Source organism: Vulpes vulpes, chromosome 11 (assembly GCF_048418805.1).
Source record: "Vulpes vulpes isolate BD-2025 chromosome 11, VulVul3, whole genome shotgun sequence".
Classification (NCBI taxonomy): Eukaryota; Metazoa; Chordata; class Mammalia; order Carnivora; family Canidae; genus Vulpes; species Vulpes vulpes.
In genome coordinates this window covers 78,248,161-78,271,427 of record NC_132790.1, presented here as the reverse complement: position 1 = coordinate 78,271,427, position 23,267 = coordinate 78,248,161, and the positions used below count along the sequence as shown (strand labels likewise).

Below are 23,267 nucleotides of genomic sequence, written 5' to 3'. Positions count from 1 at the left end.
TATTTACCTATATGTAAAAATACTAAGGATCCAATATAATTTTTTCCTTTTAATGACAGTATTATTCATATTCTGATTGAATCTTAAAACAAAAACATATCTGCTTGGTATTTAATCAGAAGATGATACACCATTGCCTAACTAGTCTCTAAGTGCAAACAGTCTAAAGATATATTCATTCACTTTGTTCTAATGAATAATATTTCAACAACATATTTAACTATCATTTTTCTTTCTTTTGCTTTATGTCCTTGGGATAAGTTTTCACAAATGAAATCACTTGGCTTTTTCTACCTCATTTCCCTTCTTCATAACCAAAGACAATCTCTCTGTTGACTTCTGCTTTATTCCTCTTCTGAAATTATTCTCTTGCCTCTCCCCATCACTTCCCTCTAACTAGACTCAAGTAATCCTATCCAAGGAGACTTCATTGACTCAGTAACTAACTCAACTGAAATCCCCATGCTCATCCCTTTAACACTATCCCTAACAGACCTTTGTACAAAATTGCTGTATTCATGTGAGCTAATTCACACAACTTTTGAGTTGGTTTCTAATTGTTTCCCATAAGCACATTTTCTCTCATATATGAATCACACTTCATGAGTCTTTTACGTATACCCTTTTCCTTCCCACCTTTGATGTGAGCTGTTCCTACAGCAAGTACTTGGGACAAGGCTGTTGTAGAGGACGCATGCCACCAGTGGATTCAGTTTACTGCTTCTGCATACCCACACCACACCTCCTAAGGGCCCTCACCAATACACCGACTCCCTTGTTCCATGACACACAGATACTCACGACTATGGTCCCGCATGAACTGGATCAGATCACATTGCTGTAAATAAAAAAAGAAAAAGAGAACAGAAACATGAGCACAGCGACCTCTAAGTTGCCATATTTATTTGCTATTGGACTGGTTAGGCTTTCATTTGTGAATAAGGAATACGTACAGAATATACAGGCTTCCCTGCCATGCCTTTCATGCCCTAGGAAAACAAAACCAGAGCAAGTTATTGGTATGTAAATTTGAGTGACAGAACAAGAGTAAAGAAAAAAAACCTTCATTCTTAAAAACACAGCTGGCAGAGAGCAATTAAATTATTCCTGAACTGGTAGATTACAATGCTATGTCCCTACTTAATCAAGGTGCAAACTTCTTTGTTTCAGTGTTAGATCAGTTAAGCTAATGTCTGCTCAGAGTGAACTGAATTACTTTTGTAGGTGAGAAGTAAAGAAACAAGTATTTCTTTCTTTTTAAAAAACTTATTTATTTATGAGAGATACAGAGAGAAAGAGGCAGAGACATAGGTAGGGGGAGAAACAGGCTCCCTGCAGGGAGCCTGAGTGGGACTTGATCTCAGGACTCTGTGATCATGACCTGTCCCAAGGGCAGATGCTCAACCACTGAGCTACCCAGGTGCCCCAGAAGTATTTTTTAAAGATGTTTGTACTAAAGATATAATAACACTTAGAAGGTACTTCTCATGAGAAAACTTGAAATGTAAACAACAGGCTTCCCAAAGCATACCACAAGGAGAGGAATTTATTGAGAATTCAGAGGTACAGATGTATTACAAATCAAGTCATTTAAAATGCAGGTGGTAGCATACAACCTCTACATATGTGAAAGAACCAGAGACATTTTACAGGGCAAAATAGGCATTACACAAAAGAAGAGCATTACACCCAAAAAGTAAGCTCATAAATGTGAGAGGTTATAAACAAAGGAGTACACATAATTGCCTGAAATGAATCAAGGAAGCTTCCTAAAAGAATGGCAATGCTTTTTTTCACAGCTTGAAATTTTCTCTTTTCCCCTTATTACTTCCTTTATCAGGATCAGCCTTCTCCTTGGCAGCGGTTCTTAACATGTTCAATGCACATAGGTCTCTTTGGGCAGCTGGTGAATGCTAGTATGCTGGCTCCAGAAAATGCTATTACAAGCTTACACTCATACAATTTCACTGGCCTCAGAAGCTCAACCAGGGATGTCAGTCTAAGAACTCCTATTCTGAATGACAGCTGGGTCATCTGTACATCTAACCATCATCTATCAATCCATCCATTGATCCATTCATCCATCCATCCATCCATCCAACCATCCATGCATCAATCCACCTAATAAACAGTTAAATGTCTGCTGAATGCTGAGATGGCCCATTGTGTGCTGCTGGTGCTATCCAGAAGTGTGGCATCTTTAATTCTACACACTGAGAGCCCAGATTCTTCCTAACCAGAATCAGGAAATTACATGTCTCACTAAGAGATGCAGAGTTTCATCCTTCCTTTTGTAGGCTATTGCAGAAGACAGAAAAGAATGCACAGACATTTAAACAGAGAGAGGAAGTTTCTGACTAATAAATAGATAAGCAGCCCACATCTTACAGAGGATCAGAGCTCAGAGAATCTGTCCTAAAGGACAGAGTTGGAGAAGAATTTGAGCAAGCTCTTAAGTAGAGGCTGAGGATTTAGAACTCAAGACAAATAAGCTAATCTGATTCTAGAAGACCAGCAGGGCCCAAGTCAGAGAAGCTGAGTTCTGGCAGACCAGCAAGCTCAAGACAGTGAAACCATACTCTAGTGGACCAGTAGTGCCAAGTACTAGGCTGGGAAGATGCAGACCCCCACATGGGAGCTCCAGAATCTGGAAAGGAGAGAAATCCAGACCAGATCAGTATGACTCAGAGACTAGGTTCTCACCCAGGAGGTTACATATTCACTAGTTCCTTAATGTGAAAGAAAAAGGATGTATTAGAGTATCCTTTACAGCCAATTGACTCTCATACTATTGTCATCCACAAAACATCCATGCTTTAGTTTTCTCTAGAAGATCCCAAGTCAAAGAACCCCTACAGGTAGTCATAAAACATTCAGAATGCACAAAACAAGATAAACTGTTTCTCCATGCTGTACACAATGCTTCCTGCACCTCCTACACAAACCCAGGTGTTGGCAACTTTTAGTTCTTACCCGATTATGCTCATCAGGGGAGAGAGGTGTGTAAATAAATCATTATGATAACATGAGAGGCACTAAAATAGAGATATGGATGTTTCATCACTGGGAGATGTGCCTGACTCTGCCTGGGAATGCTTCCAGAGGTGACATTTCTCTTGCAGTGGAAGCATAGCGGGAAGCTGCAGTTATATTTCCAAATCTCTCTGGAGTCTACATTTTGAAGATGGGAAGGCAACAAGAGTGATTTGGGAAACCACCAACTTGTCTTGCATGATGGAACTTTGCCAGGACACCTTTATGAAGCTTATGCATTCCCATCCCTATTTTTAAGCTTTAGCAAAAAAACCAAAAAACAAAACAAAACAAAACAAAACAGTAACAGCTAATATTTGCATTGAGCTTTATCATTCACAAAGAGTGCTCACATTTGAGAACCTGATCTTCAGCTACCTTCTGAGGTGGTAGGACAGGATATGTCATCCCCATTTTGGAAGTAAACTGAGAGACCAGGTGACTGGCCCAAGGGCACACAGCTAGCAAGAAGCAGAATTTGGACTTGAACCCAGCAGTCTGACTTTAAATTCTGTACCCCTTCCAGGGAACATCCTAGAGACCAGTATAGGCTACTTAGTTCTCATGGTGTACTTACTCTTCGTCCAGGAGGGCCTGGGGGTCCTGGAGATCCCTTCTCACCTTTCCGGCCAACAGTGAGCTGCAGATAGGAACATGATTTAGTTTTTACACTGTCTATCAAACTTTCTCAGTTTTAATGAGATTTTACAATTAAAAAACATTTTTTTTAAAGATTTTATTTATCTAGAGAGCCCCGTGAGCAGGGGTAGGGGTAGAGGGAGAGGAAGATAGAGAATTTCAAGCAGACTCCAGGCTGAGCACAGGCCCAATGTAGGGCTTGATCCCAAAACCCTGAGATCATGACCTGAGCTGAAATCAAGAGCCGGACACTTAACCCATGGAGCCACCCAGGCACTCCTTAGAAATGTTTTTAAAGAAAGCAACTATTAATTCAAGTCAAGTAAATGCCTTACTTATAATATAAATAGCCATTCTTAACCACTGGAAAACATCCATTTCCCTCTTAGCCTCTCCATTTAGTAACATACTTTGCTCTGGCACTGGTTGTGCATTGGAATGTAAATTAGTCATAAACTAGGATTGGTACTAAAAAAAACAAACAAATATACTAGGGCACACAGAGATCTAATTAAAAACTTCCCATCTGCAAAGGATCAAATACAAAAAATAATTCTTCCCATACATAAAAGGATGTGGGTGGGCGGTGCCATTCTCATGCTTCTGGGTGATGGATATGGATGCTAATGAAATTTGTCCAGCCAGATGGAAAATATCTGGTGAACTGCATCTCTTTCATGCTGATAATGACCACTGATATCATGCTCACACTTCAAAATGAAAAGATGCTTGGCTCAGCGTTTTGTTTTTTAAAAAACTGTAACATTCTACTCTATGATAATTAGAAGATCTCAACAGCTTTCCTTAAAATGAATACCCTAGATGACCTTGGTTATGGGTAGTGGAATTGTCAGAAAACTCTCAGGGACACAGTGGGAAGAAGTCCGCTGCATTTCCATTCAGGGTTAATATTCTGGGCTTTAATGTGTCTTAGAAAATACTAAAGGCACTGACATTTCTTGGAACAGCCAGTTATCAATCTATAAATCTTTAAAATAGTTCAGATTCATGGAACCATAGAGAATTTTAGAGCTGAAAGTGATCTTTGGTGTCAAGTTCAAGTCTCATGTTATAGAAATAGAGACCCTGAAAAGGTGTGGTGAAGGTCACACAGTCAGGGAATAGCATTTCAGTGGCCCTAGGTTAGATCAATAATCCACATTTATTATTACAACACAAAAGCCAGAGTCTTCCAAGGAAACATCTATTATTTCTGCAATTATAGGTCACTTACTGTTAATCCCCTATATCCTTTGGGTCCAGGACCTCCAGGAACTCCAGGATCACCAACATCACCCTAAAAATTCAGATATAAGAAATCAAGATATTAAAATATTTGCTATGAAAGAATAAAAATAATTTTCTCTAATATAATATTGAATTGATCTTATAACTATACTATATATTAAACAGTAAATGTCAACTTCTCCTCTCTTGGAACGAAGTTATCAATACACTTAAATATTTCCCAAACTATTTTTAATTTTCTAAGAATACAAATATTTATGCATAAATATCAAGGCAATGGCTACCCAATCAGTTACTAAAAGTATCTAAAGAAAAAAATCCTTGAAAATCAGAGAAAACATATGGAGTATTAACTACAGAAAATACTAAATCATTAATTACTTCCTAAATTCATGAATCATTTCTGAAACAGCTGAAGTTTAGAAAAATTTACTCTGATCTTGGTGAGAAATGAATTTTAGCACCTGGTTATCAAAAAACTAATTTCACATTTATCCCTAAATTGAAATATGCAAATTTTCTCCCTTTATTAGAAAATTGGTCTTCTTTAATGAGAACTCTTATCCTAATAGTTTTTTATATAGTTCCTTTTTGCACTCTTCTTTAGCTAAAGAAAGAATCTCTTCTGGTAATTCATCCATTAAAAGCATTTTTTTAAAAGATTTGATTTATTTATTCATGAGAGATACAGAGAGAGAGGCAGAGACATGGGCAAAGGGAGAAGCAGGCTCCCTGCAGGGAGCCCAGTGTGGGACTCTATCCCAGAACTCCTGGATCATGCCCTAAGCCAAAGGCAGACCCTCAACCCCTGAGCCACCCAGGTGTTCCTAAAAGCACTTTTAAGAGGATTCAAAAATTGACTGTTTTCCTATAGTTGATTTGATTTGTTTAGACATTCAATATTTTGTAATCCATATTTTGTATTTTAATTTGAGCACCAACTATTGGAAGACACTCTTATAGATAGGACACGTTAAAAAAAAAAAAAGGAAATCTTATCCCAGAATTCCAGTGTATAAGAACAGACATAACAGGACCCACTCGGACTGAAATGGAAGGTATGTCTGGTTGTAGATCATGGAGGTGGATTTCAATCTGGGAGGCAATGAGGAATTCTGAAAACTGCTCAGGAGAGGAACATGAGTAGGTTACACTATGGAAGATACCGAGTGACAGTGGTGTTTGGGACTAACCGATGCAGTGAGAAGGTGGAAGTGGAGACCAATGAAAAGACTGTTGTCACCTTCCAGGTGAAGGGCAGTGAAGGCTACAATGATAAAGAACAGATAGCAATTGCAGAAGCCAAGAGTTTGGAATGAGACTCCCTGAGGCAGAGAAATCAAGAGGACAGAAGGACTAAACTCGAGAGGATGTCTAGAGGTAGAGTTTCAAGACCAGGGATATCCAGCCATGAAGGACAGGACAATCTTTTCGAATTTAAAGATCCATAGTAGTTAAGTATGGTCCTTTGTTGGTGAAGCCCTGGCAAAACGATTGCCTTGCTTTTTGTTTTTGTTTTCTTTAATCTTAATTCTCAAGTAGAAAGTTAAGATCATGGAAAATTTTTTTGAAGATTTTATTTATTTATTCACAGGGAGAGAGGCAGAGACATAGGCAGAGGGAGAAGCAGATTCCCTGTGGGGAGCCTGACATGGGACTTAATCCCAGGACACTGGGATCATGACCTGAGCCAAAGGCAGACGCTCAACCACTGAGCCATGCAGGCCCCATGGTCATGGTCATTTCGAAAGAAAGTCATGTGTACAGTACCTTTTGCCCCATATCTCCAGTGAATCCTCTTGGGCCCTACAATTTGCAGCAGAAAACATAAATAAATCAATAGACCACTTCTGCAGTATGATTGTTTCTTCTTGTATTTACTTATTGCATCAATTGTTCCATCAATTAAAGAAATAATTGCTTTCCATATTTACCTTTACGCCCTTTCGTCCCATATGACCATAGCCTGGGATGCCATCATCTCCCTGTGAAAATATCAGTTCATTTTAATTTCTCAAAAGTGAAACTTAGCCGCAATCTATACTAGTATCAGAAGAGAAGCACTGGGGACTTCCAGGTAGGGGGGCCTTATCAGTGACCTTGAACTCTGGGGACATGCACATTGCTAAGTTCTCCTCATTTCCTGGTATGTACCCTGGTACTTTGGCCAGCTCTACTCTGTAAACACTGTGGGGGCAGAGAAATGCTCAGTCAGGACCAAAGGAGTTAGTAGCACTTACTTCCCTGGAATATTAGGAGCTGATTCAAAGGGCATAGATAAGGAATTTCCACAAAGAAGAATTGCAAATGGCTGATAGACATATGGAAAAATGTCATCTTCACTAATAACCAAAGAAATGCAATTTGAAATAGTGGTGAGATATTATTTCTTGTTAATAAAACTGGTAAAGATTAAAAAAAAGAAAGTGACACACCCACTATGGGTGTGGATGCCCTGAAGCGTGCATTCTCCTGCATAACACATGGTGCATACATCATTTGAATATTCCTGAGGGTACTTTGTAAAAGAGTTCAGCTTTACTTAAATAGGCACACATTCTTTGAACCAGTTATGCTACTTCTAGAAATTTCTACATAGAAATTATGATTTTGTCTAAAAATTTAGATTCAAGAATGTTCATTGCTGTGCTGTTTATGGCAGTAAAAGATTGAAAATAAATCAGGTATTCAATAGCAAGAGGTTGGTCAAATGAACTAAGGTATACATATTCAGTAGGCTATTTTGAAGCTATTAAAATAATGCTTAGGGGGAAATATAATAACAGAAATATAATCATGATACACTTTTAAGAGGGGAAAATTGAGTAATTTGTTTTGGTATCTCTAGGATGTTAATAAGAAATATGTCAAGAGTGAGATTATGGGTAATTTTTCTTCCCCATTTCTCATCTTCTATGCCTAGTCATTTTTCTACAATATCTATATATAACATTTATAAAAAACATTATTTTTGAAAAGAAATGAAAAAATCTTTCCTATATTGGCTGCTCCATGGACAGAGATGCTGGTACAGCCAAAGTTACTAGAACAGATGGCTCATTTCTTGGCTCTACTCCCCTCTTCTTGTTGCTGCCCTAGAGATTTGCAAGACAGGGCGAGAAATGGGCAGTGCTATTTTTCAGCTGACATGCATATATATAGCCATACTGGTTGTGAAAATATTGAAATATCCTACTGTAACTTATCCATTATCGTCTCTGCATGCCCCCTTTTCCACTGGCTTTAACAGACACACTAGCTATAGAATGAGAGCTGCAGGGCGTGGGAGGATGTCCCAGTATCTTCTTAGGAGGTCCTAAAATACCTCTCAATACCGCAGGTGTTTAGGCTGATGGCATCAGTCCCCCTCTCTTTGCCACCAAACTGAGTCTTTAGAATAGCAAAAAAGCAAGGTTTCTAAAACCTCATACCTGTCTTCCTCTCTGTCCAGCTTGCCCCATTGGCCCTGGATCTCCAAGAATTCCAGATTCTCCCTAGTAAGTGAGACAAGAAAAGCTCAAGATCAGTAAAATCAAACTAAGACTTTCAAGATGGTGAAAGCAGAGCCTTAAATCAAGCAAGAGGACCTTCTTTCTGAGCTCAGCCCCAGGGTGACTGCATAGGTGCCAGGTTCACCAAGCTGGAGAAGAGAGCCACTGAAAGGTTTTAAGCAGGTGAGTGGGATTCTGAATGGACCAATAGTCTGCTGTCTGACTTGCTCCAACAGAGCCACTTCAGAGACAGTAGGGTGAATTAGAGAACTGTATGCACAAATAGATTTCAGTCTGGACACCCTTTCTCTCCCTGGCGGACTCTGCCATCATGTATATTCGTGCATTCAGGAAATTGGCGAAGGAAGAGATTTTTCCAGAGTTGTTTTATGATGTGTGAGATCACTGTGTCTCTTTGTGAAATGGAGCAGTTTCAGGGAAGAGATAAGCAGTTAGAAATTCTTTCCTCAAAGGAAGGGAAAGAATGCATCAGCAGAAAGCCGGTAGGTGGCTGATGGTGCCTAGATCACGTGAGGAATTAACATGGAAATCAAGAAAAGAAGGGAGGTACTTTTTTCTCAGTATTTGAATTTTTAAAGAGGTAACACTTACTTTTTTCCCTGGAGGCCCAGGACTTCCAACATTCCCTTTAGCTCCCACTGGCCCAGAAGAGCCCTGAATGAAATTGGGAGACACATATGTTGTCACTGTAGGAATTCTTAGAAAAGGCATTAGATTAGGTTTGCTTTTCTTCATGTCATTTCCAAAAGCTCCTTTTTTTTTTTTTTTTAAGATTTTAAAAACAATTTGTTTATTCATGAGAGACACACACATAGAGAGAGGCGGAGACACAGGCAGAAGGAGAAGCAGGCTCCCTGCAGGGAGCCTGATCAGAGTCTCCAGGATCAGGACTTGGGCTGAAGGCGGTGCTAAACCACTGAGCCACCCAGGCTGCCCTCCAACAGTTCCTTGATGCCTCCTTAATAAGAGATCCAGCTACCCAGGGGAAAGAGATATCTGCACTCAAAGCAGGTGACTCAGGGTATAGACCCGATTAGAAGACCACAAGTCTGCATAAGCAGGGATTCCACTAGTTCGTATGAGGCCTTAGTGAGAAATAAAAAAAGGTGCTCTTGTCATGACAAATGTTATTTCTAAATGCAGCAAATTTGTTGTGATGTACTGATTTTGTGAGAACAAGACATTGCCATGTGTGTGCACTGCACCATGCGTACATCCAAAACAGAATGTGTTTCAGTCCCAGTATGCAAATGGCCAAAGATATCTTCCACAAACGTGCTACAATAATAACTGGGCAAACACATGTATTCCTTGTCTTCTGAGCTCTTGCTATGGAGAGCTAAAGAAGTGAACAAATTCAGAACATTTTTCACAGGACTCCCTCACCATCCCAACTCTTATTACTCACTGTCAGAAACTCAAGGACCAAAGAGATTCAGAGGGTGAATTCAAAGCTGAACTGAGGAATCAAATCAATTTGGGTAGCAAGACATCTTTGTAGACTCAATTTCAAATATCTACCATCAATGGAGATATGCATGACACAGCTAGATTTTTTAAAGTCAGAAAAACCTGAATAGTGTATCAGGTTTTGAAATGTCCGCAAGTCAGCAAGATTCATATTCTTCTAAATGCTTTCCTCAGGCTGATGTGATGGGTCTGTGCCCTCTCAATAAACCTCCAATGAAGGAGAGAGAGGATGGCTTAAGAGATGTGCAAGGAATCAAGGCTATGTTAAAAATTTGTCCCCAATTTTTTGACCCAAGTTGATTGAAAAATAAAATGCCCCATATGTAGATAACATAAAAATAAACTATATATTACAATGTTTTTGAAATAAGAGGAAATGGTCTCACTGGAGATGGCTGACTCTAAGGTTCCTGAGTCACTTACCTGAGGTCCTTTATGCCCCTCGCTTCCCTTCTCTCCTTTCCTGCCAGGAATTCCATTTAATCCCTTTGGTGATAACAAAAGAAACATAGTGCAGTGAAGCAATGAATATATACTTTTGAAACAAATCCACAGAAAAGCACTGTTCCAATCCTTCAAGTAGACCTTTAAGTCTGAGGTTAAGCATATCTTACAATAGGAATGGAGAGGAGACCCAGACTCAATGGCATAGATCTTATCAAGGAATCCTTCCCTGGGTCTAAGACTCCATCCCCTCTGACAGGAAGAAATGGACAGGAGACCAAAAGAAGAAATAAAACCCTTAGAAGAAGGAAGTAAGACATAAACAACAGTCAGATGGATTCCTTTGTTGGGGCAGGTTACCTGGGCCAGAATGCTCATCATCAATGTGTAAAATAGAGAGCAAATTTGTTTCAAGTTAACACAAAAGGACATTTTAGCAAGGGAATTTAATCATATTTTCTACTATATTTACCATCAAACATGGTTCTCGTATAGATCTCTCACATGGAAGAAAAAACTAGAAGTGTTAGTAGAGTTTCCCACCATCAAAACACCAGCTATAAAATGACCCTGGCTGCCCAGTGCAAAATGGTTGCTGCATCCACTGGACTAGCCTTGGTTCACTCTCTAAGTATCAAAGGGACCCCAGAGTAGCCGAGGTAATATCACCCCTCTCCCTACAAAGCCTGGGGATGGATCTAGGCTGGTTCCATGGTTATTCAATTTAAAGGATTTGCTAGCTGGTGGCTTGATTCAGGGACCTTAGAACCCTCAAGAGAAAGCAAATTCTACCTTAGTGTGAATCATCTGAAACTTGCTAAAAGAAAAATGAATTCTTGAGAAGGTCTTAGGGCTATACACACCTTCCAGACAAGTTGTGGCTTAAAGTGAGTTCCATAAGGTAACTAAATACCATGTGTTACAAAGCCATTATCTAGGGATAACTCCAGCACCTTTCTAACATGAAAGACAGAGATATCCTGACTCCAATGTCCGTATCAGTAATGGTATGACCAAGAAAAAAAATGGCTCAAGTAAAGCCCTATCAGTAATATCCTAAAAGCACACTCATTCCCTGTGAATTCGCTTCAGATGAGTTGAATAACAATTTCCAATTCCTAACTTTCCTTCATGGGATCTGTGTGCAGGGCTTCGGTTAGGGAAAACCAATCTGTTGATCCTGATACTGATTACTAATATTATATTAAGGCCTTAATAATTCATTACTAACAAATTGATACAATACTAGGTTGAACACAAGAGCATCCATTTCCTCTATTCAATGGAGGAAAATGCAAAACAGGAGCAGGTTTGATGGAGCGAAATCACTCTCCCATGAAGGGAAATGTAGAATTCCAGAAGCATGAACCATGGAGGAGAGCAAGAGCATATTAAACACTTCTCAGTTATTTGTTTTTATACAGAACTACCCACAGGCTCCCCATCCGAATAACTCAGCATTATTTATCAATATTTATGAAATTCTTCAACGTACCTGTGGGCCTTGTAATCCGTCAGCTCCCTGGGTACCTTGAGGTCCAGGATTTCCCGGCTCCCCCTAATGGATGAATTTTCAGTGTTAACACTTTCTCTACACAGTTTCCATACAGATTCTCCCTTTATACTGTCTAGTGCCGTAATACATAGTACACAGGTACTATTTTGACTGAATCTTGGCTCCCCCTTTACTTTGCTAGGATTTTATTCATATCCATACTGAAAAATGAACACAAGATTGTTTCTGACTCTAGTAAAGAATTTCCTCTCATGCAGTTGATTCCTTGCGTGCGTGTGAAAAGCAGTCAAATGGCCCTCAGGTCCTCTTGTCTATGAGGTGTCCGTGAAGGGGGCTCTGCCTTAGGTCAGGCCTGTCGAGTTCCTAGCAGCTGAACTGAGGGGCCCTTGTGTTGCCTGGCATTGGTGTGGCCATGCCTAATGTTCTGCACTTCCTACAAAGTCCCTGTCAAATGCTCTTACATTCCCAGTGCCATCTGCATATGAGGAATCTCCTTGGAACCATCTACCATGGAGGGCAGAAAGAATAGGGTACTTACCAAGGCCCCTGGGGACCCCCTTCGGCCTTCCCTTCCCTGGAACAGAAAAGGCAAAAGTGTTAGGGTTGTGTATGTATCCAGATGGAGGGGCCTTTAGAGGCAAACCAGCCTGTTTCATTCTCTGACAGACATAAGTAATGAGTAGCTCACAGAAATGGCTTCCCTGAGGCTCTTTCCAAAGACAAGTTTTCACCCTGGGCATTTCATTACAGGCTAACATTTGGGGGATTGATTGAAAGCCAGTGTGAAAGTCATTACAGATCCAGCTCCAGTCGAACAATCTCTGACAATTATTTGGGAGGCTGTTTGGAAAATCAGATCATTCTGAAGAACCTGTCTTCTCTCTTTCCCTCTTCAGCAAATCCCACAAAGCACTGCCTGCTAATCAGAGGCTTCCTACAGGAGAACAAGCTGTGTCCAATCCATCTTTCTGTATCCTACGCCCTGAACGTATCTTAGAGGAGAGTAAAAATTGTTAGATTCAGGGCCTCACATGGGCCCATGGAAGTTTTGGCCTCTTCTCCACACAAGAGAATTAAAATTAACCAGAGGAAGCAGGAAAGCAGCAAAATGTACTACATGCAATAAATTTTAAAGATAAATAGATATTTTTGTTGGTTTGTCATGGAATTCTACAAGAAGGAAGTGGCTGATGGGGTCTGCTCCACTATACGGTGTTCCAACAGCACTGCGTGCTTATCTGAGAAACCGGCTGATCCTCCGGAGGCAGAAATCTGTCTACACTTAACCAGAGGTGATTTCCATTTTGCCAGCTCAGGCCCTCCCCCTCGTGGCTGCTTTGCCACACTCTGTCCTTTCCAGAGAGCAATCAGGTGGATGATTCAGACCCCACATCCTAACTTCCTTCCTAAACAGCAACAATAAAATCTGTACCCTTGTGCCCCCCTCATCCCTGCCCCTTTGAGTGAGCTTGGGAACATCTCAACCATTAATTTACCCTGTGTTGTGATAAACAACTACGATTACTTTAGCAATAAGACAAAGACTTTTAAAAAATTCTATTCATGCATCAGAAAGGTAGTCATGGGCATTATTTCAGAATCAGTTTTCTTTCAACTGCCTACCTTCTGGAATTCCTTCAAATGAATTACCTGACCAAGTATCATCTCTCCCAGGTTAGCTGATTGGAATTCCTCCACTGGGGTTCTCCCCCTGATTCAGGGGCTCTCCTTTCAAAATGCAAATGCTCTTTGGGAGAAGTTACCCCTTGTACCTTGGCAGCTGTTTGTACCCTGATGTGACTAAGAAAAAAGCAGCGAAGAAACAGCAAACAGATGTTGAGGCCACTGTTACCCTGTGATGTCATAATTCCATTAAAAAAGACAAAAGAGGGAATCCCTGGGTGGCTCAGTGGTTTAGCGCCTGCCTTGAGCCCAGGGTGTGATCCTAGAGACCCGGGATCCCTGCATGGAGCCTGCTTCTCCCTCTGCCTGTGTCTCTGCCTCTCTCTCTTTCTCTCTCTCTCTCTCTCTATCATGAATAAATAAATAAAATCTTTTAAAAAAAGACAAAAGAACATTTATTCTACATACAAACAATATGTTAGGGATGTGTCTTTGGAAGTCAGGTGCTTTTTTTTTTTTTTTCTTTTTTTTTTTAAGATTTATTTAGGGCAGCCCCAGTAGCTCAGCGGTTTAGCGCCACCTTCAGCCCTGGGCCTGATCCTGGAGACCCGGGATTGAGTCCCATGTCAGGCTCCCTGCATGGAGCCTGCTTCTCCCTCTGCCTGTGTATCTGCCTCTCTCTTTCTCTATCATGAATAAATAAATAAAATATTTTTTAAAATATTTAAAAAATATTTATTTATTCATGAGAGACACAGACAGAGAAAGAGAGAGAGAGAGAGAGAGAGAGAGAGAGAGAGAGGCAGAGACACAGGAGAGGGAGACGCAGGCTCCTCACAGGGAGCCTGATATGGGACTCAATCCCGAAACCCAGGATCACGACCTGAGCCGAAGGCAGGTGCCCAACTGCTGAGCCACCCAGGAGTCCCTAGAAGTCAGGCTCTTTTGAACTTGACACTGCCCTTTAAAGCCTGTGTGGCATAGGGCAGTTGGGCAAAAAGCCTTAGCCAGGAGGTTAGGACCAGGACCCCAGACTCTGGAGTAAGTAGGTCTGGGTTCAAACTCCAGTTTTGCCACTTGCTACCTATCCTGATCCTGGGCAAGCTGCCCAAGGGTCCTTGATTAGTTTCATCCATAAAATGGATATAATAACAGTATCTATCTAGTAGGCTTGTTATGAGGATTTAATATTTGAAAGTGATCTGATCAGGACTTGGCACAAAATAAACTCTATAAAAGTATAAACACAATTATTAGTAAGCACTTGTGTGTGGCAGGCTAAAAACAAGAGGTCTGGAATGTTGTTTCCAGTGTTCTGGTTCTTAGCACATCAATCCACTGTTTGGGCAACAGCTAGTACAATTCACTTGCCTAAGTTGGAATTCTATCACACAGGAGGCAGTGTCTTATGCTTGCTTGCATTCTTCAAATCTGTCATCTACTTAAGATCTTCTGACCCTTATAGAGAATTCTGGTCTTCACTGGAAAGGTAAGGAAGAGGTAGAAAAGCTTGATGCTCTTTTATATTTACATTACCTTTTTTTAAAAAAAATATTTTATTTATTTATTCATGAGAGCCACACGGGGCGGGGTGGGGGCAGAGACACAGGCAGAGGGAGAAGCAGGCTCCCTTCAAGGAGCTCAATGCGGGACTCGATCCCAGGACCCTGGGATCATGACCTGAGCCAAAGGCAGATGCTCAACCACTGAGCCACTCAGGCATTGCCTTGTTCAATTCAGATGAAAAGAAGTTACAAAGGTAGGAGCTGGGCAAGAAAGTAGGTGAAGATGGGAGAAGAAGGCTGAGAGCCTGGCTGTGTCTGAAGTGACTTAAAGTCATTGGCTGGTTTATCCAAGTAGTAATCCCCAACCTCATCCCTAGAATCTCTTTCAAAAAGTGCTTGATTGATGGTGACAGATATAAAGCTATCTCAAACTAAGAGTATTTTCTCTTAAACCAACAAAAATATCTATTTATCTTTAAATTTTATTGCATGTAGTACATCTTGCTGCTTTCCTGCTTCCTCTGGTTAATTTTAATTCTCTTGTGTGGAGAAGAGGGCAAAGTCCCAGAGAATTTTTACCGGAAGCACCACCAAGCCTAAGCCATCTGACTGTGGATCCTATCCCTTAAGTTCTATGATTCAAGATAAATAAAGGCAAGAGGAATTAAAACACATTTCTCTGCTATCTATTCCAGAGAGAAAGGCAATCAGCCACAGCCGTCAAAGTGATGAGAAGACTCCAAGTCTATAATAGAAAAGGAAGCCAAGCACTTTCAGTTCCTTCTTGAACAAAGCTCAGGGCCAAATCTAGGATGCTCTGCATTATTGTCTTTTTATAATCTCCATTCTTAGTGCATGGTAAAAGGGTTTCTAACACGTTGGAAATGTCCCCTCTCACTTCAATCATCCACAAAAAGAAAAGCGATTTTTTGGTTGTTCCTTAAAAAGAAGAGGAGATCCTATATCCCTGTTTTAGGCTTGATATCACAAGAGATGCTATAAAGACGCCCAGGGGCCTTGAGGTTGCTACAGGTTTGGCTCTAGTCACCAGTGTTTTGATTCATTTGGGAAGAATTTACCTGTGACTCTTCTTTCCTATTGGCGACATTTGAAGAGAAAGAGAGTATGTTTACCCAATTCATATTCTTATAGAAACCCAAAGGTCCTAAGCTACTGGAGGAGGGCTTTCATGTTAAGGCACTCTCTCCAAAGACATTCAAAAGCTTCTGGAAGGTGGAAAGAGGAAGGCAGACTGTTACAGAGGTTTTCAACAAGGAGTAATTTTCCCCACCCCCAAACCCCCACCGCCACCACCTGTCTTCACTCCTCACTACCCTCACCCCAGACATTTGGCAAAATGTGCAGATATTTTTGTCTGTCACAACTTGGGGGGAGTGAGTGCTACTGACATCTAGTGGGTGGAGAATGGGATGCTCTGAAACATCCTATAAAGCACATGATAGTCCCTCACAACATTGTCTGGGCCCAAATGACAGTAGTACCAATGTATCAGTCCTGGGTCAGCCAACTCTGCAGCGGCAAGTATTGTGAATGCCTCTGTGGCAACTTTAAGTGATACAAAGGGGAAAATAAATGCTCATGAAAATACTTACCCTACTTCCTCTGGAATTAGGATCACCTGGTGTCCCTTTCTGTCCAGTTCTACCCTAGAAATACAATTGGTTCCCCAAAATGTTAAGGCAAAAGATTCGGAATAACTCCATTAGCATAGAAACCCTAATAGGTACTATTAAAACAGCAGAACAGATGTGTCATGCTAGAATATTTCTGCATATCAACACTACTGAGTATATATCTTTTAAAGAGGAAAATGATATATCAACATGTACTGCTGATTATCAGTTTCCCCGTATAATATCACCTGCCAGAAACCTAGTAATTTTATGATAGAAGTGTAACCTACAAATTATAGAAGGGTTACATATTTTACTAAATAATTAATTTAGAATTTATGAAAGTCTCAGCTCAATAACAGAATTAATCATTTATACACTTGTAAATAGATCTATAGAATCTATGTATATAAAACAGATCCAATTACTTGTCTTCCTTGTTCTCCTTTGGAGCCCTTTTGTCCTTTGATGTTACTGTTTTGTCCTGGATTACCCTAGAGGAAGATTTCAAAAGTATTTTAGAACCAAGAAATATCAGTGCTTTTTTTTTTTTTTTTTTCAAATACCATGGAACAATGTTCAAGTAGTGAGCTAATTCAGGTTAAGTGAGGAGGGGTGAGAGAAAATTCTCCATATTTGAAGTTCATACAATTTTGAAAAAAATGGAAATATTTTCCCAAGTTTGAAGAGAGTTTGGTGACAGATGAAGTGATAAGAGTGCTTGCTAAAGACTGCCTGCCGAAGTGATGATGATTTTCTCTTCTCTGTATTGGCAGCTTCACTGATGCACTAGTCCAAACATGTTTACAACACTCCCTTAGAGGTATAACAAGGTTCCCTTTTAATCAAGTCTGCACATAGGGACTCTGTAAGTCTAGAAGCCCGATAAGCAAAATTATGGAAATTTCTCCCCCAAAAGAAACTTGAAAGTCTCAACATAACATTAAGGATGATTAGGATGGAACCTTAGTTCCCAGCTCCAAATTTCCGATATATTCAGCCAAGATCAGATGCACACAGATTTTTTTTCCTAAGCAACGAAGTCTCAGTCAACACCTCCTACCCTGACTCTCAAGACCAGCCTTTGCCTATGGGTTAGCAGGAAACAAAAGATAAAGGAAATGGGAACTTGGAGCAATTACATAATTCAGTGCCAATTAGACCCAAGTAACTTACAGGATCTCCTGGGAAGCCTTTCTCTCCATATCCCCCAGGGGGGCCTCTGGAACCTGGACTGCCCTGAAAAAAATAAAATGAGCTTCTGAGTTAGCTTGTAGGAAGGTTTTATAATGATGTTAAAATGTCAAATGTGTGTTTTGGAGGCAAGAAAATCAATCAGACAAAATGACCCATGTTCCTCTCTCTTAGCCAGTTTCCTCAGGCTTCTGAAGCAGTCCTCAGTACAGTTTCAAGCCTAAGGTCAGGATTATCTATAGTGAGGTTGAAAATGGGAAAACTCTCATGACCTAGCATAGTTAGGTCTAGTTCCAACAGAACTTTCTACAGTAATAGAAATGTTCTATACTTGCATTGCCCAATATGGTAGCAACTAGCCTTACGTGGATACCGAGCACATGAAATGTGACTAGGACAACTGAAGAACAGAATTTTTCATGTTCACTCATTGGAATTTAAACAGTCATATACTGCTAATGAGTATTATAGTGGACATCCCAGCCCGCCTAGGAACTTTTGTTTTTTTTGTTTTGTTTTGTTTTTTTTGTTTTTTTTTTGGAACTTTTGATATTTACAATTAAATTACCCACTGGAAACCTCCACAGGAATGTTCCACCTGTCACCTCAAGCTCAAGTGTTCACAACTTAGCTTGTCCAAACCAGGGTCCTTGAAGGCATTTTACTCCTCCTTTCCTGCTTCTCTGGTCACCTAGATCCAGAACTCTTATGTCCCAGAGCCAGAACCAGGGTAAGAGAAGCAAGTAACCTAAGGTGCGAAATTTAGGGAGACTATCACTCTTCGCATGACTCTGAGAATGAGTACTTAACTCCTGCACTCTCGCTGCTCATTCCAGCCCAGGCCCTGCTATGTCCTTAGTATGTCTTGTCTCTGTTCTCACTGATGTTGCTTTACTTGAAGCCTTCATCACTTCTCACCTTGATTATTCCAGATCCTCTCATCTTTGCCTTGCAATTGTGTCATCTCTGACACATCCTCCATACCACTGTCAAGTAATATTCTAACATGCAAATTCAGTTTTGCTCTCCATACTTAGAATCTTTCAAAGGCTTATGATTGCCCAATAATCAAAAGCCTAACTCCCCCACACGGCACATCATTGCCCTCCCGATCTCTTCCCCCCACCTCTAGAATCTCACATCCCTCTACCTGTACTCTAACGCTCAACTTGCAGTGCCCCCAAGTCTCCACATCTTTGTTTATGCTGTTCCCTCTGTCTGGAATGCCTTTCTTCCATGCTTGCTAATGCCCATCATCTTCAGCTCAGGGATTGCTTCTTCTAGGAAGACTTCCTGAACTCCCTCTCCACCTTGCTGAGTTAGGTACCCTTCTCTGGGCTCTCATGTAGTTACCTACAACATGGCTTCAATCATGTACTGCACTATCATTAGCTGTCATTAATATGTCTGTCTTTCTATGTCTGGGGATCCTTGAGGACAAGGACAGTGTGGTCTATTTCTCAATCTTCGGTACATAACTCAGTGGTTGGCACATGCCAGGCATTAAAATATATTGAATAAATAAATAAATGGATCAGAACATAAAAGCATAGTTGCTTGGAGCCAAGTAGGCACATATTAATAAGTATTGAAATGAATTTAAGATAAAAAATGTTTCACTGTCATTTGCTACACCAAAGTCACCCAAATAATTTTATATTTTTCTTTTGCTTTTTACGTTTTTCCCCCCTCTGCTGCAATAAAGAGAACATGGAAGCCACTGATAGGCAAAAACATTCACTTTCAGACTTCTGAGGAACATGCCCATGGAAGAACCTTGCATGCCTTGACTCCCTCTCACTGGAACTCTTGAAAATTCCCAAGTGAGAATGTGGCATCTATTCAGTAGTAACAGGACTTCTTCGTGTGGTCAAGTCAGCTGTCACTGTTTTCCGTACTGAGCACTGGCTTATAGCAGTTAAGACTGTCTCTTTACCAAATTCTCCTTCTTTGATATACTGAAAGTGTTACCTGAGATCCTGGATCACCTTTTTCTCCCTTTGCCCCAGGAAATCCATGAATGCCCTAAAAGAAGTGAAGGAAAACAAAATTCCCATTTAAAGAGAAGTACATCAACCTCGTGACCATGTTATAGTGCCTGAAAGATGGCTTACCTCTTCCCCATCCAGTCCATCAATCCCATCCTCTCCATGTTCTCCCTGAGGGACAATAAGGAGTGCAGTCAGGTCAGAGGAGGTCTCTGCCACACGCTTACTGGGAAAGTAATTCCATCAGGAAATCAAATTGGACTGAGAAGACACTACAGTACCTTACTTCCAGAAAATCCTTTGGCTCCCTGTAAAAGATCAAATGTCTCTCACTGACACATCAAAGACAGACAGCAAGTAGATTCATGGAGTGTTGGAGCAGGAAGCAGCTGCCTCCCTAAAGAGGTGCTTCTGGCTCTCCAACCACAAAGAAGTGATAGGTGGGATTGAATGAATGCTTCAAACTCACTGAGATGTCTAAGAAGCAGAATTAGTCTGCAGGAGAAGACACTGACATGTAATTGGAGAAAGACAAAGGGAGGCTGGGGGATGGAAGAGAGAAAAGGAGGGAGGGAAGGAGGAAGGGCAGGAAGGAGGAGAAAAGCAGACCATGTTGTAGGGAATTAAAAATCACATTTCTAGCAGAGACTTACCTTTTGACCCTGCTGCCCTGGACATCCTGCAGTCCCGCTATCTCCTGTGGGTCCAATATCTCCTCGTCTTCCCTAAGAAAAGGCACCCACACAGATATCCAAAGTGACTCTTTGGCCAGAAGTCACCAGCAGTTTATTTTTTAAGAGTAAAGCTAGAGCACAGGAGCACTCTGGGCTTCACACAAAGCAAATCCTTCCCCAAATGCTTTCCTTTAACTCTGGTTTTCCCCTCTATGCTAACATCTTCCCTGTTGCCCTTCGGGGCTTCCTTACAGACCCAAGATGACTCAGGAGTGCAGGATGAGCCCAGGTGCTTCCCGGTCCTCATCAGATAGCACAGCCAAAGGTTTGGGAGTCGCTTCACCTGCCAGCCACCTTTCAAACACTCCATTAATACATGTTGGCCCTGACGTTGTGCCCAGGGAGCCAGTGCTGCCCTGGAAAAGTCATCAGTGCTGATGGTACTGAAGCAAGCTGGTCCCAGGGGACTGGAGCTGAGTAGAAGCAGTTGATGGGCTGGGCTACTGCTATAAGAACTCGAAGATGAGAAGTGCTAGTGATCATGGAAAGGACCACCAGGTGAAAAAGCCCCCAAATCAGACCAGCCACTGGGAGAAGAGCGCTCAAGGTCAATGATGTGTACACCTCCCATCAATCCTTTTTCTCCCAGGAAATATTTAAACACAAGTAAATGCTAGAATAAAATGAATTTCAAGAGAAAAGCAATATGGTCCTCCTTGAGGGCAGGAACCCCCAACTCTCTCTCTCTGCCCAATTATGTCCCTTGTGCCTGGTACAATCAGATCTGGAAGCAAAGTGGGTGCTGATGGTTTGTTGTTTGGATAAATAATTATTTAGCAATGGGCTTGATTCTTTCCTTCCTGGTAGCTGAAGGGAAAAGGGATTTTTCCTTCCTCTTGCTTTGCTTTCTTTATTCTGAAGATTATCCCGGAAAGCAGGAGGCCTCCCTTATGGCCATAGGTCACTGAGAGGTACCAATACATCATGGCTTCCCGTTGACTGGACTGTCCGCCAGATGCGTGCTCATGGCCAGATACCCACACTTGAAGCCCTCCGTGCCGCCTGGGTGAGCTCTAAGACCCCTCTACATACCCATGGTGAGTGGGTGAGTATTCCCCATAGAGGTCATTTTGTAAAGTAGATCAGCACTAGAGTCTTAGAGGAATATATCAGTTTATGGATCAGGAGACTGAGGGTCAAGAAGTTAAGTGTCTTACTAAGGTTTCTTGTCTAGGTCAGCCCTTGGCTGACTCGAGAGCCTGTGCTTTTAATCATACCTGCCCAGGCAAAGAGCTAGCTTGATTCTAAGGGGATGGAGATGCAGGCTGGATGCTTCCTGAATTTTCCTCATCCCAAAGAGAGCCACTCAAGTGTTTCAATTCCTTCAAATCTATTCTCATAATTTGATTGATGAACCAAGTGAGAGTTCTGGTTTTAGGGTCAAAGATTGAGATGAGAAGACCTCTGTGTTTCATGGAACCATGAAGCTGTGCCTTTCCATGTACTAAGCACTGAGCTCTGGATCCCAAGACAGCCCCTCACAGAGAGCCCTACTTCACCCTGTGTAGGGGAGACAGGAGCATGCCCCACTGAAAAAAACATGCCAGGCAACATGTATGTAAGCCTGCTCCCTCCTCCCCTCAAAAGTAGATTTGGTGAGTGCTCATAATCCAGACAAAAAGGAGCGGGGGGGGGGGGGGGGGGGGCGGAGAGCAACCCATTCCTGCAAAGCCACCCAAAACCTCCATATAAACATAACCCTTTCTGTGGGAGGATAAAGCTGTCCATGCAAAAGGAAATCATTGCTTCTGTTCGGTGTGTGGGGGAGGGGGGTTGGGGAGTGGGGGGTGGTAGGGGAGGATCAGAAAAACTTACGGGGTCTCCATCTTCTCCCCGGTGTCCTCTGGTACCTTTCAAGCCCGGAGAACCCTGGTGGAAAGAGAGAAAATACATTTTAGCCAGCTTCCTTCTATTTGAACTTGTGAAATCATGAGCCATTGTAGACATGCCCCTCTCTTCAGCTTGGTCACAGTGTCTGCAGGGGTGGCTATAGGTCTGGGGAGAGTCTGACAACCTCTGACTCCTACAGGAATCTGACCTATGGAGCCCACTTTGCAGCTCAGGGCATCCAGGCCAGTCCCATGCCTAAGGGGCTGTGGGTAGGCAACTGTTGTCACCACAACTCTTCTAGAAGGCAAATCCATCACATTTCCAAAAAGATAATTTTATTTCCTTTTACTTTTCTGAGAGCTCAGGGAAGAAGAAGCACTTCTCTCAGTAACGAGATTACTTATATATAAATTGTGATCATCTCTCCCTCTGCCAAGTGTGGTTTAACTGCCTCGTGGCTTATTTGTGCTAAAGATTTAATCAGAGGTTTGCTTTCCTCACCATGTCACACGGGTCCTGACTGTCTGCTCAGTACACCTGGGGGCTGTACTCTTGGATTGTAACTCTGAAACTGACCAAAGCAAAGCGATGAGAGAGGAAACTGCTGAACAAAGCATCAAACTCAGTAAAAAGGCCAGATCACAATACCCACAAGGATGGACAATGCGGGACTCATGAGCAAGAATTATATTTGCTCTCTTAAAAAAATACTCCTTTTGTTATGATGTCTAAAACTCATTTAAAAAGTGCATAAAAGTAAATAAAATATAAAGGCACAGCTTAATTATTGTAAAGTGAACATCCATGGAACCACCAGCCAGGCAGGACATCACTAGCCCCAGACGCAGTCTCCATCCCAACACCGAAACACTCCCCCCACCCCCACCCCAGGGAGCA

The 23,267-nt window shown here is 41.5% G+C and overlaps 1 protein-coding gene across 1 annotated transcript in view; it reads right to left on the bottom strand.

Annotated features, from left to right (window-relative positions):
• The window catches only part of COL6A5 (collagen type VI alpha 5 chain), a 131,142-nt gene that overhangs the window by 40,841 nt on the left and 67,034 nt on the right, over positions 1 to 23,267 (bottom strand). Inside the window, exons 13-31 of the mRNA XM_026015504.2 lie at positions 22,356 to 22,409; positions 20,460 to 20,531; positions 20,088 to 20,114; positions 19,933 to 19,977; positions 19,790 to 19,843; positions 17,801 to 17,863; positions 17,053 to 17,118; positions 16,604 to 16,657; positions 12,401 to 12,436; positions 11,842 to 11,904; positions 10,326 to 10,388; positions 9,024 to 9,086; positions 8,352 to 8,414; positions 6,855 to 6,905; positions 6,691 to 6,726; positions 4,907 to 4,969; positions 3,611 to 3,673; positions 954 to 989; positions 802 to 838 (exon numbers count right to left, since the gene is read on the bottom strand). Coding sequence (XP_025871289.2) covers positions 802 to 838; positions 954 to 989; positions 3,611 to 3,673; positions 4,907 to 4,969; positions 6,691 to 6,726; positions 6,855 to 6,905; positions 8,352 to 8,414; positions 9,024 to 9,086; positions 10,326 to 10,388; positions 11,842 to 11,904; positions 12,401 to 12,436; positions 16,604 to 16,657; positions 17,053 to 17,118; positions 17,801 to 17,863; positions 19,790 to 19,843; positions 19,933 to 19,977; positions 20,088 to 20,114; positions 20,460 to 20,531; positions 22,356 to 22,409 — 1,009 coding nt within the window. The remainder of the gene's footprint in view (positions 1 to 801; positions 839 to 953; positions 990 to 3,610; positions 3,674 to 4,906; positions 4,970 to 6,690; positions 6,727 to 6,854; positions 6,906 to 8,351; positions 8,415 to 9,023; positions 9,087 to 10,325; positions 10,389 to 11,841; positions 11,905 to 12,400; positions 12,437 to 16,603; positions 16,658 to 17,052; positions 17,119 to 17,800; positions 17,864 to 19,789; positions 19,844 to 19,932; positions 19,978 to 20,087; positions 20,115 to 20,459; positions 20,532 to 22,355; positions 22,410 to 23,267) is intronic.